This window comes from Nanorana parkeri, unplaced genomic scaffold (assembly GCF_000935625.1).
Source record: "Nanorana parkeri isolate BGI_ZX_2015 unplaced genomic scaffold, ASM93562v1 scaffold1014, whole genome shotgun sequence".
NCBI classification, from domain to species: Eukaryota; Metazoa; Chordata; class Amphibia; order Anura; family Dicroglossidae; genus Nanorana; species Nanorana parkeri.
In genome coordinates, this window is record NW_017307282.1 from 211,353 (window position 1) to 230,003 (window position 18,651).

An 18,651-nucleotide genomic window follows, 5' to 3' on the forward strand; every position below is an offset into this window, starting at 1 on the left:
GACAATTGCGCTACACATGTTACATATCGCCGCGAATGTCGCAGTGAGAGCAATCATTTTAGGGCCATCAATCACTGATAACACTAAACTGATGAGCGGTAAAAGCTTTTAAAGCGTCGCCTATGGCCAATTTTGGGTATTATCGTTTTTTGAGGTTTCGCGTGCACAAGGCTTGACATGTTTGGTGTCTTTTTACCCGACGTGACCCCGTCTTTTATATTTTACCAAAAAATTGGGTAATAATAAATGTTTTATCATTTAATATAGGGGAAACCGTTTTTTTTTTAATTTCGGTAATTTTCCCTTAATATAGTAAAAAATAAATACCGTAGTGGTGATTAAATACCACCAAAATAAAGCTCTATCTGTCCCCAAAAACTGGTATAAAATGTATTTCAGTACAGCGTTGCATGACGGAATAAATGTCAGTCAAAGTACTGAAGCGCTGAATAATGAAAAATGGCCTGAATGGGAAGGGGGTTTAACACCGCAGACTTCAAGTGGTTAATTATCTGCCCAGCTTCTAAAGTGAACATCGTATAAAGACAACATTGTTTTCTGTTCAAATATCTTGGCCTATCTACTTACAGACTCCTGCAGAGCAAAAAGATAGTTCCAAGACGAATTTTCCAGAATGATGGGACATTTATATTACGGATGCTACATGTGCTAGTTTCACGCTAATGGTTTCCAAACATAAATTACAGACACCAAGACAGCTTTATTCCAGTTGATGTTCCTTTGGTACAAATACATGAGGTATATACAACATGAGGGGAAGAACAGCAGTAAAGATCCAAAGCTGTAAAAATAAACACTGTATTTAAAAAAATAAAGAAAAGTCAGAAAATCGTCTAAATGACTTCATAGTCACAGCTCAATGGCAATTGTAGAAATGACACAAAGTTCAGATACATAGAAACTCAATGTATTTAAGTACTAAACAGTGAAAATACAGTTAGGCACAATCAAAGGCGGGAGGACCTCACGTGCAAGATCTTAAACTGGCCCAGAATTATTGATGGCTATAGTCAATGAAATTACAAAATGTTAAATCTATCTATACATGAGTCTATACATAATTCTAAAATGAGAGCTGCTACATGACTGGATGTCAAAATGTATTCCTCTAGTGGAATAAGGGTTAACCTATATGGGCAATATTCAGTAGCAGCAATGGAAGATAAAAATGTCTTTCACTATTACTGACGCACAGCAATGGGCTTTTCTGCCTTCCCTTAAAAACTCCAGGCACATATAAAAGACAAAATTTTATGAGGAGACGCTATAGTGACCAAGTGATGAGCTCATCCTTCTGCTGCTTCTCCTTTCACTGTCCAGTCAGAATGGGAAGGGACAGGACCTGTAAGTGTTATTTAACTGCAGCAGAGAAACATCAGGCCTCCTGTCCTAGCAGACAATACTGTGCTTTGTGATGGACTAGATGGACAGAAATACAAACCCTTTGGTGGGTAAACCGCTCCCTTATATGTTTTGTATCTGTGTATTTAGCTGTTTGCCTGGAGTTCAGCTTTAAATGCCATTGGCTTTTAAAATGACACTAAACTCGAGTTAAATCTTAAACATGGATTCAAGTGCCTTAAAAAAGAAAAAAGGGCAAAGGAAGAAGGAAAGTTTTATTAACAAAAATGTGTCTTATTTGTGTATCATAGAAAATAGTAAGTCCCTCTGCACTCCTCACAGCGCTCCCGGCCCAAGTACTTGTAGTGGTGCTCGCAGTGACAATCACGGATGGCACCATGCAACAAACAGTGGAAAGCAGAAATCTTGTTACATTGTCACCCTGATGAAGGGATCCTGTGCGGTCCCGAAACGTCGCTATTTTGTACATGACAACTGGTCCGATTAAATGGACATCAAAGATATTTACTGAGTGCTGTTGATTTCTGCTTTCCATTATTTGTGTATCACTCGGCTGTAGATCCCCAAATCATCTCTGAATTGGTGCTGACACTGTCCTTCCTTCTGGAGGGTGGATACTTTTGTTCTCCATGGTCCCTGTGTGTTGTGCAGTAGCCAGCACACCAAGCTCAACCCTGTGATGGACCACAATATCACGTTTAGTTTACTAATTTGTATTGAGATTGTAGTCTATCACCCTCCAAGAGGAAGGACAGTGTCAGCACCAATTCAGAGATGATTTGAGGATTTACAGCTGAGTGATACACATATAAGCTACATTTTTCCTAATAGTTACGGTACTTGAATGCATTTTTAAGTTTTATGACCTGAGTTAAGTGTCACTTATGATGAACCTTATGATGTACAAGGGCACACTGGCTACTATTGTTATACCATTTTGTTTGTTCAGGGTATTGTAAAGTTTGGGACATGTACTACTGATTGCATTTATCTTACTGTATGTGGCACTTTGCCAGATTTCTTTGCCAATCTGCCTCCTGGCAGAGAGTCAGCTATCATTAGATGATCTAGGCAAAAGGCTAGAACCCAAAGTTTGTGGCAGAGTGGCAGCTACTGGCTTATGTTGCCCCCTTTGCTAACATTGGGCTTTAAGCTCTGCGTACCTCAGTATATACAACAGGAGCCAGAAATATATATCTTTACATCTTTCAGAGGTGTGCCCAGCAATATATCAGCTACTCACCACACCTTCCTGCAATGTAAATATGATCAGCTTGTGACAGACATCTGACTAAAGTTGGCCAAACACTGGTAGATTTTCATACAAACGTTCATGAAAACTCTCATCAGAACATTTGATGATGACATCAGAGACTTAACAAATGTTGTTTGAAATTTTGTTTGATTTTAACATTTGATGTTGGAAATGAATGGAGTTTCCCAAACAAAAAGCACATTCTGTGTATTTTGTGCGTTTGTTAAAATTTTTCCATGCTGCTCCTTTAATTTGTTCACGAGTAAAGTAAAAAAAAACTAAACTAAATTCTACTGGTACCAGTTTAAATCAATGGCAGATAGAGTAGGTGGCAAACATATCACTGGGTGCAAAAGTTTGAACCTTGCAGTACAAACTGAAGTGTGGAAACTTGTTATTAGCAGAGCTGATACGCTAGTACAGGGGTAAACAAACTCCGGCCCTCCAGCTGTGCTGAAACTACAAATCCCATGATGCATCTGTCTCTGGGTGTCATGCCTGTGGCTGTGGGAATCTTGCAATGCCTCATGGGAATGGTAGTTTTACCACAGCTGGAGGGCCGGAGTTTGGCTACCCCTGCGCTAGTACCTGTACAGTTAGGAATTGATGAGTACAGCCAGGTGTATTTATACCATCTCTTTGCTTTGTGGATTGAGGACACACATCCCTCACACATCCCAGAAAATATGGAGATCCTCAGGACGCATGATGGAGAAGCAAGTACAGCAGCTCTGGGGTCATTTCCAGGACCAGGGGCCAGCTTTTGCACTTTTCCTCATGGCAGAGATTTCTATAGATTCATACAGATTTTTATGTGAATGAGGCAAAAACTGTCTGCTGTTCCCAGAAGTGGATTGCACCAAGACTTGAAAAGAGTGGATCAGGACCATGTAAACTGTACATTCCATTCAGCTCTACCCATTCCACCCCAAAAACATTGGATTTATTCACAACTAAAGGCAAAGTTTGGAGGATTGATCAGATTGCAACCAAACCAATCATTTGCAAGGGGCATTTTGGGTTGAAAATATGCACTTAATCACAGAAAATTATGCTTTAAAAATCGTGGGGACAAGTCATTGTTTTTGACATATGTGGATTTTAAGCACATCTATAGGCCTGCTCCAAAGAAACATCTACAAAATAAGAAATACGTCCTAGGTAGGCTGTGTAAATAGTAATACAAACTTATAGTGGGGCTTTTTCAAATTTGACTGCAAATTAGGGCATGATAGCTAGGGGTAAAACTCTTCCCTTGGTGCCCTAAGCATCTGCTTATTTTGCTTAATGGTTAATTTAGCCCTGTGCACAACAAATAAGACGTTGATTTGGTTGAATCCAGTAGAATTCCCCCCCCCAGGAAGGACTGTCCTTTTTCAACAAAAAATGATCATTTATGATCAAACTGCCAGTTGATTTCATAAAAATACAATTCTGATACAATTTTTGTGTTGAACATTCACATTGATTCATGTATGGCTGGCATTACTGTAAACTTTCAATGACAAACTGACAACTTTCAATGAGGAACATAAGGTAAAAAAGGAAAATCACCATGCATACTCTAGTGTTATTCCAAAATACAAGTTCTAAAATAGTGCAATTGTTTTTATTTTGCTTTTCTCTTTTTTTCCATTTCCATTATACCCATTATATCCATTACAGCTATATTCATTTTTGTTTTCTCTATTCCAGGAAGCAACTTGGCAAATATACTCTGGTTTGGAATGGTTCCTTGTCTTCTGTAATTGGAAAGCTTAAGCCACTTTACAAAGTGTGGGCAGCAGGAAAAGCAATGAGTAATATGAAATATCCAGCCAGCAAGTCCTGTGTTCTTGGCTATCTAGGCAGCTGCTTATTTAGAGTGTATCGTATTGTTAATGTAGCTTTTTAATATTGTAGCAATGCACTGATGAATGAAAAAAGTTTATAAAATGATTCCAATCTTTACTTATCTTCACACCACAACTATGAGCCCGTGACATCTCGCAAGTGGCCTCCATGTCAATAAGTTCATTTTGTGTCTTGAAGTGGATAAAATCCATTTGATGGCTTGATTTCACTCAGTTTCTTAAAATATTGTGTTTTCATGCTTCTGCTAAAAAATTACTATTATTCAGAATAATCGTTGTAGCAACACCAGAAGAGCTGTGATGGAAACCAGTGGGTAGTTCATATGAGTCAAATGTGCTGATGACCGGCAAGAGTCTTCAGTGATAAACACAATCCTCCCTTCTACTGCAGGGTAAACCCGTAACATTTTATGAATGTAACTTCTAACAACTGCAATATCAAGATCCCCTGGGGAGAAAAAAACAAAGGCAACAATCCAAGTCAAACAGTGAGAAAGTGTGCATGTGTTTATGTCAAGCTACATTTTACTAAATGATTAATTCAATTATGACTGCTAGGGATGCACCGATACTAATACTAGTATCGTTGCCGATACCGAGTATTTGGGCGAGTACTCGTACTTGCCCAAATGCTCCGATACTTAGCCCCAATAGCGGAACTCTCTCTGACCGGCAGTACCGCGAGGAAGCATGGAGCCCGCTTCCCGGCCAATCAGGAAACCAAGCGGCAGGTCATGACCCACCTCCCGGCTTTCTGATTGGCTAAAAAGCTAGCTTTACTTGTTGCTAGGCAGCCTGGCTTCCTGACCAATCAGGAAGCCGGGCAGCACATAATGATGTGCTGTATATTTCTTTTATTATATATAAATATATTGTGAGAATTAGCTTAAAATGGAAAGGTTCAGTAGGTTCAGTCCACTTAACAGAAGGCATTTTAGGGCTTTTCGCTGCTTTTATGCATCCAAAAAGAAAAGTAACACAGTGTTCTACCCATGCAGGGTCGTTTAGGAAAACAACAAACAGAAATGTTATTTGCTTCATGGCTCTGTCTATTTCCTCTGCCTCGCTTAGCCTCTCTGCTGAACTGGTTCCATTACTCATCAGACTAGACCTCTAGCCTGTTCAACCTCATAACACATGGGCTACTGTTGTTTGCCTCAATCTCCAGCTCTCAGATGTCATTCCGGCTCTGCGACCTGTCTGTTTAGGCCGGAGAGGTTTGGACTCGGGATCCCCATGTGTCCACGCTCATGCTTGAGCAGTCAACAGGAACAACAGAGAGTGTCTGCAGTATCTCTAAATTGCAGCAAGCCCCTCTGTCCTTTATTGGAATCTTCTCCACAGCTACCTGTTCTGGGGTCTCAAGCACCCTTTACTGCCAAAACCATCTCTAAGCCCGTCTCATTTCACAGCGACACACATTTTTTTCTTTGTTTTATAAATGAATTTATTAGGCTTTTATTTCTTTTTGTATACTGTATACTGCAGCATGGACATTCTATGAGACACACTGGTTTCATATGGTTTGCACATGGTTATTAAAGACCACAAAGGTCTACAAGATAAACACAAATCTGCTTAAAATACCATGTTTACCACCTTCCCTGTATGTGTGGCCCCTTTTTAGATTTGATTGCACAGCATTGTTCAGTATGCCTATGCCTCACAACATATATAACATGTATATTTTTATCATTTTTTTCTGCAATGGTTCTGTTTTCTTTATTTTTTTTAAGGAAAGGCAAGGGCCCTGGATTAAAAAGGTTTTAATTAACTATTCTTTACTGTATAGCTACAAGGTTTGTAAGTATATAATGACTGACAAATTCAGAATTCACCAGGAATTAGGCCAGGTTATAACTAGCCCATTAATCCTCATTTTTAAGGACTCCTTAATGACTGGTAGGATCCCAAGTTTCAAATTAACTCCATTACAAAAACTATTGGCCACCACCTAAAATTGGTGGAAAAAAAATTCCAGCACAAGGGGCGAAGGGAGTTCTTTACAGTTAGAGCGGTTAGGGTCTGGAACTCACTGCCACAGGCGGTGATTTCAGCAAAGAATGTGGAATTGTTCAAGAAACTTTGGACGATTTCTTAAGGGAGCGTAATATACAGGGGTACAGGTACTCCTAGAATGAGATCCTAATAGGTTGGACTTGATGGACTAATGTCTTTATTCAACCTCAAATACTATGTAACTATGTAACCCCCATACAAATTTCACTTGCAGATTAATGTTTTGATCACATGAGTGCACCATGTATATGATTTGTTTTAAACTTACCACTGTCATGCCTCAGGCTTTCATTTTTTAACATAGTAAACCCATCTCCCCCCTCAGCAAGGAAGGCTGGAAGAGCAACTTTATAAACTTGGTCATTTTCCACTGGAACATATTTCGGTACCCTGCATTTGGTGCAGATAGCTTCTAATTTGACGACTCTCTGCCAAGGTTTTCTATCTAAATTATACACCACTCTGATTCCTGCAAAAGAAAGAAACAAATATAGGCTACTTGGTAAAATTACTATACTATTAGAAACAGAATATAATTTACTGGAAAAATAAATGTAAGGTTTTGAAAAAGAACTATAACGAAAATGTAGGTATGTCCTCAAAGGGGGTTGACAGTATTTTAGGCTTGTTTCTCCATTGCATCAAACACACAGAATTATACAGACAAAACACTACATTCATATATGGAAAGCTGGACAACAAAAGCTGTCTCATACTGCTAGGCTTATTAGAGGATATCCCTGAAATGTCTAAATTTAAAACCATACATGTGTTCTGACTGGTGATGTCAGTATTATTTACTGCTACACTGACAAGAGAATTATGTAACATACAGCTAAAAAATGCCAACCGGTCTAAACCTGCCTTCCTCTAATGGTAGTGTGCACCATACTCAATACAATTTAGCAAACTGTAGGTTTTTACATTATAGGGAAAAAGTAAAAGAAACGAAAAAAAAAAACTAAAGCAAAAGTAAAATGGATCTTACACATTGTCATTACACATTGATATTACTGTAAGAAAATCAACATACCACCCACTTGCAGGAACTCTCCAGTACTAGCACCGTAGCGGTGTACACTGTGCTCAAATGCCCTTTTCAGGGTAGACCCTTTAACTTCAATCAGATCAAATGTACCTCCAAAAGGTAACACTGATAGCAAGTCTTCAGTAGTTATGCTACCTGTGAATCAAATGACATTTTTTATTATTTATCCTTATTGTAAGGAATTATTGATGCAGTTATCAAACCTTGATCATACGTTTAATTTTTCAGCTCAAGTGAAGGAAAAAAAAAGAAGGAAAAAAACACTGCTGTGTCTATTGAAACCCATTTGGATCCCCACCTGACCTCTTCTCATAAGTCATCAGAATAAATGGCAAAGTATTTTGTATTAAAAACCCATGTTTCAACAATTAATATTTAGGGGGTTATTCACTAAACAGCCGAAGGATCCAGCCGTAGCATTCGGCTGATCCTTTGGCCTGTACTGGCCTGCCACGCAAATGACAGATGGGCAGAGCCAGCCGTGATCTCACAGCTGTCTCCGCCCAGTTGTAATGACAGATCAGCACCCCCAAATGACATGGGGAAGCTGATTTGTCATTAAACAATAACAACTGGACGTCACGGCCCGCTCCGCCCAGTTGCTATTTATTGACCGGGACCTGCTAGAAGAGGTACCGAGCAGAATAGCCGAGCCTGCTATTCAGTGGCGGAGCTAAGGAACAAAGGGCCCTGGTGCAAGATGTTTTTTGGCCCCTCCCCCCCAAAACCCCCCCCACAAACACAGCGTTCTCCTTCCCCAGCGCTTGGCCGGCTGTCACTTTCTCTCCTTCGCGCTGGGAGACGGAGCAGCGTCCAGCGGGGGAAAAAGAAAGCACGGATGCACCGCTGTATCAGCAGAAAAATTGCACTTTCGGCATTATGCCAAAAGTGCCATTTTCGGCCAATATGTTTTGGCGGACAATATATGGTGCAGCCCTAATATTTACAGCAATACAGAATGGCACAGGCTATAGAGGACTACACATCCCAGCAATACTTTATATAACAATAGCATTTCTGTATAAAGTACTGCTGAACACGGCAGCGAGTGAGCTGCCGGAGCTTGGGTTCAGCCGATCCAGAGGTTGGATCGGCTGAGTCGAGCTTCTTCTGCACTTCGGCAGAGCATGTTCAGCTGACCAAAGGCAGCCGATGTACGGATGATTTTAGCTGATATACGGCTGAAATCAGCTGTACAAAACCGCAGTGAATAGCTAAACAGCGTTCGGCGCACTTCACTTCGGCTGCTTTGTGAATAACCCCCTCAGTGTAAAATAGGAAAACACTTTAAAGAGACTGCCTTTTGACCCATTCAAAAAACATCACAGTGTGTACAGATATCCCAACCCACCATGCAGGTACATTTACTGAACCATGCTTCTGCACCACCTCACCACACTGCCGAGCCCCTCACCAACAAAGTGGGGCTTCCAGGCATGAGGAAGGTGTTGCAGGAGTGCAGTATAGTAAGTATAAAAGTCCACGGAAGGCTGGGCTATTAGCAAGTGCAGTCACTTTGCCCTGATCAGGCCTATTTAAGTAAGGCATCTTAAAGGCCTCCTCCTGCTCACAGTTTTTTTTCAATTGGATAGAATTGTGCAAGAGTTAGGAGAGCTGTTGGTGATTCATTGAATTCTATGACCCCGTTGGAGAGACCTCCTCTCAGTTTTTGTCCATTTGTTAGAGGTTTATGATTTCACCAGCATACACTATAAGGACACAAACAGAAATTCAAATTCTACCCTTTTATCACTCAATTTAAAAAGGCATCCAAGTGGGGACATGAATATTATCTCAACATGCAATAATATAAACAGTTCTAAAACAAACACTACCCATATAACTTCTCCCTCCAGGTAGATAAGAAAGAAATACAATATGCAAACATTTGTTTCTATTTATTTACAGATCATAACAAGTTTAGAAACAAGATACAATAACTTCATAAACTTGTACCAAATGATACTTTACTCGCTGTAATCATAAATTCCTGATTCTTTCTATCTCCTCTACAAATACAAAACAGGTAACACATTTCTAAAGATTACTACATAAAACTTTTCAAGTCCCTTTGATACTTCTAAGTTGTCTTTATATCAGGTTAAGGACCAGCTCACAATAAACCCCTCATTTTTACTTCCAGTGTTTTTACACATATATGAGGGTTAATGAAAACATTAGGAGTGCTTTAATATTAATAACACCTATATTTTGCACTATGCATCATTACAGATTTTTAAATATATAAAGCTCATTTTAGCTGATAAACATATGTTGATGCTTCCTCTGGTGAAATGAAAACCAAACATAAGCCTACTTGAATTATGTCCTGAATGTAATTACCACCTATGCCACCTTAGTTACTAAGCCACTGTTGTCATCAAAAAGATGTTTTTCACTATGGAGGAGAAGTGGAAACTGCTAAAACTGCGTCCTGTAAAGCAAATCTGTTAATTTGTCCAACGTAGTTTCATTCACACAGGCTCTATTGGCCGCTGCTCAGGGCCGACATACAAATACCAGCAATGTGAAGCCAGTGGTGCTGCCACTGCTGAATGCAAACTGTTGATGTTAACATATCAGCCCCAGTGAGTAATTCATGTGGTGAATTTCAGTCATTCAACCATTTATCGGCCAAGGTGCCAACACATTATCACCACCGCATGAATGAAAGAGCCCACATGTAAAAAACAGTGTGTAATCAGCAGCAGTGGTGGTGCTGGCTACACATTGTCGATATTTACCTGTTGACCCTGAGCAGTGGCATTTCAAGTGGGTCTATTTATCCTGTACACATGTAAATGTTGCATAAAAGAAAAATGCGTACAGTGTATGGACAACTACTTACACAGGATCTTTCTGTCAACTTCTGGCAAGATCGTATATGCTCTTGTGCATGAGCCCTAAAGGTTTGTTTTAAAGTCCAACTGAAGTATTTCTTATTTATTTATTTATTACTGTACAGGTATTTACAGTATATAGCACCAACAATTTTGCAGTGCTTCACCTTGTGTAAACATTCACATCAGTCCCTGTCCATATCTCACATACATCCATATAGGGACGATTTAGAAAGGAGCCAATTAACCTTCCAGCATGTCTTTGGGTTGTAGAGGAAACCCATGCAAGCACAGGAAGAGCATGCAAAACCACTTGAACCGGTGACCCTCAGTGCTGCAAGGCAGAAGTGCTACCCACTGTGCCACCCTGATCACACTTTCCTGCCCTCCCACAGTGATCTATGCTGGCATGAAGAGTAAGGGTCATACCCTTACTCAAAAGTGTCCTCATACAGACTTGTAGTGCTAAAAAAGAAAATGGTCATGTCTTACTAGAGAGGGGACATGTCTGACCAGAGCAAGGGCATGTCTGACCGGGTATGTTAGATTGGGCAGCGCAAGCAAGCTCTAGTGCTTATTGCAGTGCATAATTATATTTAGACACATTGCACAAGTGCTGTAACAGGAAAGCGGTAGTAAGACTATAAAAATGGAGGTTGCTAGTATATTGTGTATCTGACTGCACATCTATTTCTGTGACTTCAGTTAGGCTTTAAACAAGTCTCAAATTGTTATTGTAATCCTTGGCCCATACTAGCCAGCATACATGTTTTTTTAATGTAACATAGTAACTTAAAAACTTTAAAGAGTAATCTATATAAGTTCCCTAGAGATGGTTTACAAACTTTCCCTTAAAAACTCATATCAGGGATAGAAAGTAGGATGCCAAGAGCATTGGTTTGTTTGTTAAAGGAGGTGACGTGCTGGAATAGTAAAGTTATCAACATTTCCAAGGCAAGGCCAGGAAAAAAAACAAGATACTAAATTGACTAAAAATGACTAACTTTTACAAGAAATCACTGTGAGAAATGAATAGCACAGAAAATATTGTTGTATTTTGATGTCTGCATATAAAACAAGAAACAGCAAACTTTTTATTTGTACAGGTTTGATGAAGTAATTTAACAGTTATGTCCTTGTTTCCCCTTCCTCATAAAACATTTCTGCTAAGTACTTAAAATTCCCCACATCATTTTTCAAGTAAATTAATAAATGTAAAATGATTATTGTATATACAATACTGACAATCAATGATAATTAAGTACTAATGAATATGCTCTATAAACATGATTTACTGTATTCAGATAATAAAGGATGTTGTGAAACTGGAGAGAGTGCAGCTAACTAAATTGTTAAAGGACATGGAGGACCTCAGCTTTAAAGGAAGATTAACTAAGCTGAATTTGTTCTCCCTTGAGAAGAGGCAATAAGAGGGATATGATTACCTTGAATAAATACATAAATTGTCCATATAGTGAAAGCAAAGATTTCACTTTAAGGTTCTTGGAAACGAGAAGTGCTTTGGGTCTGCTGGAAAAGAGGTTTAAAGGAGAACTATGAGGTGAGTGAAAATCAAAAATTCGAGCCGACGTGTGACAAAGAAGCTGTCACACATCGGCTTAATAGATCGGGAAGTGAGCGAACACATAGCGTCGCTCACTCACTTCTCGATCATCTCACTGCAGAGATCGGTGACTGTCAGTCATGGTTCCCTGCAGGGATTCCCCCATCCCCGCTCCGATTCTCCAGCGCTGACTGGAGGAATGGACGGGGGAGGGGGCGGGTACAGCTGTCTCTGTCTCTAGATAGGCAGAGCCAGCTGTCACTCACGCAGCTGGGTGGATTTTGACAGTAATGTCGGGATCCGTCCCGGCTGTGGCGGTCTCAGTATACCGCGAGCTGTAGCTTGCGATATACTGAGCTTTGGGTCACGGAAGGACGTTAGTTTATGTCCTCCTGTGATGCTTAAGAGAACTATGGGGAAAAAGACTTACCCCATAGTTCTCTTTTAACCTCCACATAACTAAAAGGCTTCTTTAGCTAATACTAGACAACTGCACAGAATACAACTGGCTATTAAAGTGGACCTTTACTTATTTCTTCAAAATAACAACAAAGGCACCTTTAGAAATGTTTAGTCATGTTTTTTTTCATTTCTCTATAGGTTGAACTCGATGGACATGTGTCTTTTTTCAACCTGACTAATTATGTATGTAACAATCTACAAAACACATACTTCTAGATATTTGCTGGCTTTTATTTTTTTTTGCATACCTTATCTCTCTTTACTTCCCCAGTCTTCTGACAGTGGCCATTTTAACAAAGGTCAGGTTACTAGATCTCCCCTTACTTCTTGGAACTCTGGCACATGTGACCATGTACATCATCTCAGGGTAGGAAAATGCCTTTCCCTGAGATCTTATGAGATTACAGATGAGATTTCTCAGCAATGCTCTGTTTATGTAACCTTCCCAGGATGCAATGCTTTGGCACAATTACATCATTTGTGCCAAGGTGGACCAGGAGGTAGAAAAAAATAAATTGTAGGTAAAATAAAAATATGTTTGTTAGCTAATGAATGTAAGACGATTTCATATCAGCATGCAGAGCTGTATGCTGATATTATTAGTCAAAGGGGGCTAGGTCCGCTTTAATATAAGTAATGAGACCACAGATTGTTGATTCAGGGAGTATCGAATTTCCTTAGTGGATCAGGGAAGCATTGTGTTCCCACTGACAAATCAGACCATGCTTTATAAGAGGTTTGTGCCTTCCTGTAGTTTTGGGATCTGTGGATGCAGCGTTATAATTTATTTTTGTCTACTGGTTGAATTCAATGGACACAGGTTTTTTTTTTCAACCTGAATAACTATGTAATATAAGCTGTCATGAGCAGGGCCCTTCTAACCCTATTGTACTGAGAATGTATTGTAACTGTACTGTCTCCCCCATTTTGTAAAGCGCTGTGTTGGCGCTATATACATTCTGTATAATAGTATTAATAATGTAATACTTTGTAAATAAAGTGATCAAAAAAATAAAAGGGTTTCAAGATCTGACTCAGATCTGCCTGGTTGATTGGCAGCAGATCTGTATTGGTCTGCTAATAGAACCTTCAGTTTACAGGCTTTTAATAATAAAAAATGCTTCTCTCTCACAAAAGATATCAACATGTGGCGGTATCTTTATAGCAATAGGGTGCAAGCATATAGGTCCCCCAATATGTTAATACTACCCCAATATCTCATGGTTCACGCTTCCACAACAGTATCCTAGTGTTGATAAGCATGAGGTTCCTCTATACCTTTGGTACCCAGGAAACTGGAATTTGGTGGGAGGGGGAGTAATATACAACTTACCTATTGCATCTAACAGGTCCTTTAAAAAGTAGGGACCAGTCTATCCCTAACCTGACAACTGGATCTGAACCTCCAGTGCCCAGCTAAATGTAAGGTTATATTTACCCCTACTGCTGGACACATGGACCAATGTTAACAAATCAGAGGCATTCCCTCACAGCTTCTTGCATATATGAATATAGGCCTATGGAGGAGCATGCATTTTCAAAGTCAAGGCAACCCTGTTGTATTTGAATAATGTTATTTCATAAACCCACCAAATCTTAAAATCTGTCTAGGTCAGTAACCAGATTAAATGACTCTAGATTTAGTCGGAAGGGCCATTTGGTGTGACAGCCCAGGTATAACCCTGGTGAGCAGAGCATGTGGGTTGGAAAATCACTACATGAACATTGCATCTGACTTTAAATAAAGTATAAATCTCTCTTGTTTTCAAACTTTAGAGTATTCTCTCTTCACTTTAGCATTTCAAAATGTCATTAAGGCACCTAACATTGGACAAATATGGCCTGATCCTGGCATAATTCAGTTTGACCTGTGAGGCTTCTCTAGAGGATGATAATGAGTGCTTCTGATTATAAGAAACTCTTGTTATTGTACATGGTTTTCTTTCAAGAAGTCTCTAACTATAACCCTTACCTATTATCTGCATCTGATTATATCCTATTGTATAAAAATGAATACAACTTCTCAAGTTGCCAGCTCTATTTCTATGCTGTGTACATTTCAAATCTGTTGAGTTAGGCAATATATAGTATTACTTTAACTCTGAGCTGTCTGCTTTATCGATGGCAAACACACAACCTTTTATATGAGAAATATTTAATTTCCAGCAAAAAAAATCTTATGTATGAAAATACATACCATTGCTTGTTCTTTCATCAATCGATGCTCTTACTCCACCTCCATTCATAAGGCAGAGCGAAACATGATTCCAATTGATTTCATCAGGATGTCGAATATTATTGGAAATCTGAAGTTACAAAAGTATTTAATTACATTACTCCTTTAGTATATTGTTTACAATAACTATTCGCTACAATTTACTATTTACACACATTGCATACCTACTTGTGAGGCATTGGCTGGCAAGATGGTGGATGGTGTGTATGTGTCACCTAGATTTCTCACCTATACATGGTGAGGGGCTCCAGGGTTGATGACTGATGTGGAGAATACAAACTTTCACCTATTCCACCTCCGGAAAAACTGGGCGAGATTACGTTAAAATGTGTGACCACGTCACTGGTCACACATTCTAACGTAGTCTCAAACTGTGATAGAACAGAGGCCTGTCTGAAATCATTTAATCAGATAAATAGATTATAATAGGGAACATTACAGTGTAATATTCCCCATTATAATCCATTTGTCTAATTACATGAAATAGCAGTACACAACAGAGAAATAGATTATAATAGGGAACATTACAGTGTAATATTCCCCATTATAATCCATTTGTCTAATTACATGAAATAGCAGTACACAACAGAGAAATAGATTATAATAGGGAACATTACAGTGTAATATTCCCCATTATAATCCATTTGTCTAATTACATGAAATAGCAGTACACAACAGAGAAATAGATTATAATAGGGAACATTAAAGTGTAATATTGCCCATTATAATCCACTTGTCTAATTACATAAAGTAAGAGCCCCCCTCCACCCCCCCCTTCCCACGCTCAGACTCGCCCTGCTTGGGCTCACCATGCCTGGATAGCAGCAGCCATGTGTCGATGTGTGCACTGCAGGGGGCGGAGCGTGTGACACACACATGTCTCCTGTGACTCACCTCCCCTCCTCCCGCCTGTTACTATGGACGCGGCCGTGAGGGGAGGCAAATCACAGGACCCGCCCCCTCACTGAGAAGCCCGTTGGCAGTGCGGGGCCCCGGACACCGGCGGTAGTTCCTCCACTGCTGTCACCTCTGTCAGAGCCTGCTGCTGTGTATAATGGCTGGCTGTGTATTAGTGCAAACTTGCATGTGAAACATACCAGGTCCCATTTCTGTTCTTTATAAACTTTGCTAAACCTACGGAACAATTATATTTGTTCACTGACATCATTATTATAGTTGGCCTGAAACTCAGACACGGCACATTTGGGGCTCATTGTGACAAGATGTCACGATGTCAGGCAGACAGGGGCAACCACAGGGTCCTGGTGTTACCATAGACAAGATGTATAGAGAGGGCGGGACTGTCTCTCTTGGCTGTCTCTCCATGCTCTGTCCTGTATAGTCTCCAAAAAAAATTGCCACACGGTGCTAGAGTGTTTGGGTTTCGCTTGAAGAAAAGGGGGCACCCCTTTTCATCATTCGTCGTACTTTGGTCATGAGCATAACATTTTTGAGTGGAATAAATTAGATTTTCTTACAAAGTTGATGACAGTGGATCAGCAATAAAAAGAAATTGGCTCACTAACCCTCAGACACATATACCTCAGAAAAAAATACAGAACATTTAAATGGATAATATAGATAGATCTAACTAAAAATAAACAATGCTAATAATATTAATAATCATCAACAATGTAAAATATATATGTTTATTATTGGAAAAAGGCAAAAAGTGTCTTGTCTGTGCCTTTTTTTAGACTGAAAAAAAATGTAGGCTTAAAGTGTAAGTTCATTTTTTTCAATGCTTTCAGGAAAAGTACATGCTACAAAAGGAAAATAGTGTATACAGTATATTGGTTAAACATTTAAACTCAGTCTCTTACCATAGCATCACAAATCAGGTTTCCCATATTGCACTCCCGAAAACGACACTCCAGAGAAGAGCCATTTAGAAATACTAAGGTTTTTCCAATTTCTTGAGCAGAGTATTCAAGCAACTGTTCCTTCCATTTGTTAACCTCTGCTAGAACTGCTGGGTCTAGGTAAAAAAACAACATGCATGCATTATATGTACTGCTGATGAGCAATCATGTATGTACAATACGAGGGTCAATAGAAAGTAATGCCTCCGTGTCTGTAGTTTGAGATCTGTTATAGTGACTGTGAATGTTCATGTACCATGTTATAGAGGTGTCCTTACCCGCTAATGTGTGCTTTTCTTTTTCCGATAGAGTGATTAAAACCATGGAGCTGTGGGATTGTTTTTTTTCTTTTCTTTTTTTTTCAATTTAATTATTTATTATTATTCAGTAAAACAAAGAAAGATAATTACATTCTCTTTCATGTACCTTTAGGTATCCAATTATGTAAATACATGATAACAGTAAGTTTAAAAGACATATTTAACAGCATATCATTTCCTAAATACTCTACCTAAGGCCCAATTATTACCCCTAATCCTTACCAAATGTAATATCCCGACCACCTAGTGGGGTCACATACTGAAGAAAGAAAAAGAAAAGGAGAGAGAAAGAAAAAAAAAAAGGGAAGAAGGGGTAGGAAGGGAAGGGGAAGGAAATTAGTGCGAGCGCTCATTATTATACACAATTTTACATTTATAAATTCATCTCAGCTTTTTTCAATTATCATATTTATAAGTATTACCCACTCTACAATATTCTAGGCATTCAGAGAACAAAGAAGGAAAACACATCCCAAGCTTACACATTATGATCATTATGAACCCTCCGCCGCCCCCAATGTCTGCCCAAACCTTCTCCACGGTTGCCATTTAATTTCGTATTTCTCATATTGGTCGTACTTAATTGCCGTCAGTTCTTCCATTGTTCTATAATACTCTACTCTTTGATACCAATCTACCCTGTTCGGGATGGCTGTTTTATTCCAATATAGAGGTATTAAGGTTTTGGCAGCATTAAGCAGCGGAGGGATCAATGATCTCTTATATATCTGCACTGGAACATCCGTAGCATGGAGTAAGCATACTGTTGGTTCCATAGGTATAGATACCTTAGTCACACATCTAATGCTATCTATCACTTGCATCCAGAACGGTACCACATGTGTAAATAAGTACCCACTTCTCCACACCCCTTCCAACAGGCACTCGACCTAGATGTATGCATTTTATGTATCCTTTCCGGGCTATAATACCATCTAGCCAAAAAGCGAAACATCTTGTCCGTCACTAAAATGAACCGGAGCGTCCTGTGCCCTTCTTCATATCGGTATGTCTATTGAATGTGTCCCGGTCTATATCCCTGAGTACGCACGAGTGTAGAGTTATGGACGGGATGTCCAAGCTTGCAGAGAGGGGAGGCCCGGAGCTCAGCTTAGGTGCGTCCTGCCGCCATGAGTTCTAGGACACGCCCCCGTCAATCAACATTAACACCGAGCTGTGGGATTGTAAAGATTAAATTGGCCTAAGACACTATAGTTTACCTTTGAGTGCAGTTACCTATAGTGGCCAGTCATAATACATATTGTAGTGGTCTGCCTTGAGCAGTGTGAATTCTGATTATTTGTTATAGGTTATGACACTAAAAAATAAGAACTCTTGAACTCTTGAATATATTTGGGCCTTGTTAAATATTATGCAGTATTCATTATTACTACTGCTTTACAGCTGAACTCCTGCAAAACAGCTGAACACACAGATAAAATACATATAATAGACCTTTTTTACCTGCCAAAGGATTTGAATTTCTCTGTATGCAGTCCTGAGATTTTCACAGCTCATCTACACACTGCAGCTTCGTCTAGCAGAGCATAAGACTCGATTTTTCTCTGCTGCAGAGTAAAGTTGGCCATACGCTAGTAAAATGTTGTTTTCAGAACATTTCGTTTTTCTAATAGTTAAATGAGAACTATGAGGTGAGGAGAGAAACTGTCACAGGTCGGCTCTATTGATGGGGAAGTGAGCAGAAACAGGCATTAATCCACTCACTACCCGATTATCTACTTGCAGAGAGCGATGACTGTCAGTAACCCCCCCCCCCCCCCCCGGGATTTCCCCCCCCCCCCGCTCCTC

The 18,651-nt window shown here is 39.5% G+C and overlaps 1 protein-coding gene across 2 annotated transcripts in view; it reads right to left on the reverse strand.

Moving 5' to 3' along the window:
* Positions 1–4,500: 4,500 nt before the first annotated feature.
* The window catches only part of NT5E (5'-nucleotidase ecto), a 70,929-nt gene continuing 56,778 nt past the window's right edge, over positions 4,501–18,651 (reverse strand). Inside the window, exons 5-9 of one of the 2 annotated variants that reach the window (XM_018567134.1) lie at positions 16,484–16,638; positions 14,622–14,730; positions 7,544–7,693; positions 6,779–6,979; positions 4,501–4,939 (exon numbers count right to left, since the gene is read on the reverse strand). In XM_018567134.1, the coding sequence (XP_018422636.1) occupies positions 4,755–4,939; positions 6,779–6,979; positions 7,544–7,693; positions 14,622–14,730; positions 16,484–16,638 (800 nt within the window). In that variant the 3' untranslated portion in view covers positions 4,501–4,754. The remainder of the gene's footprint in view (positions 4,940–6,778; positions 6,980–7,543; positions 7,694–14,621; positions 14,731–16,483; positions 16,639–18,651) is intronic. The other variant, XM_018567135.1, reaches the window with a different exon arrangement.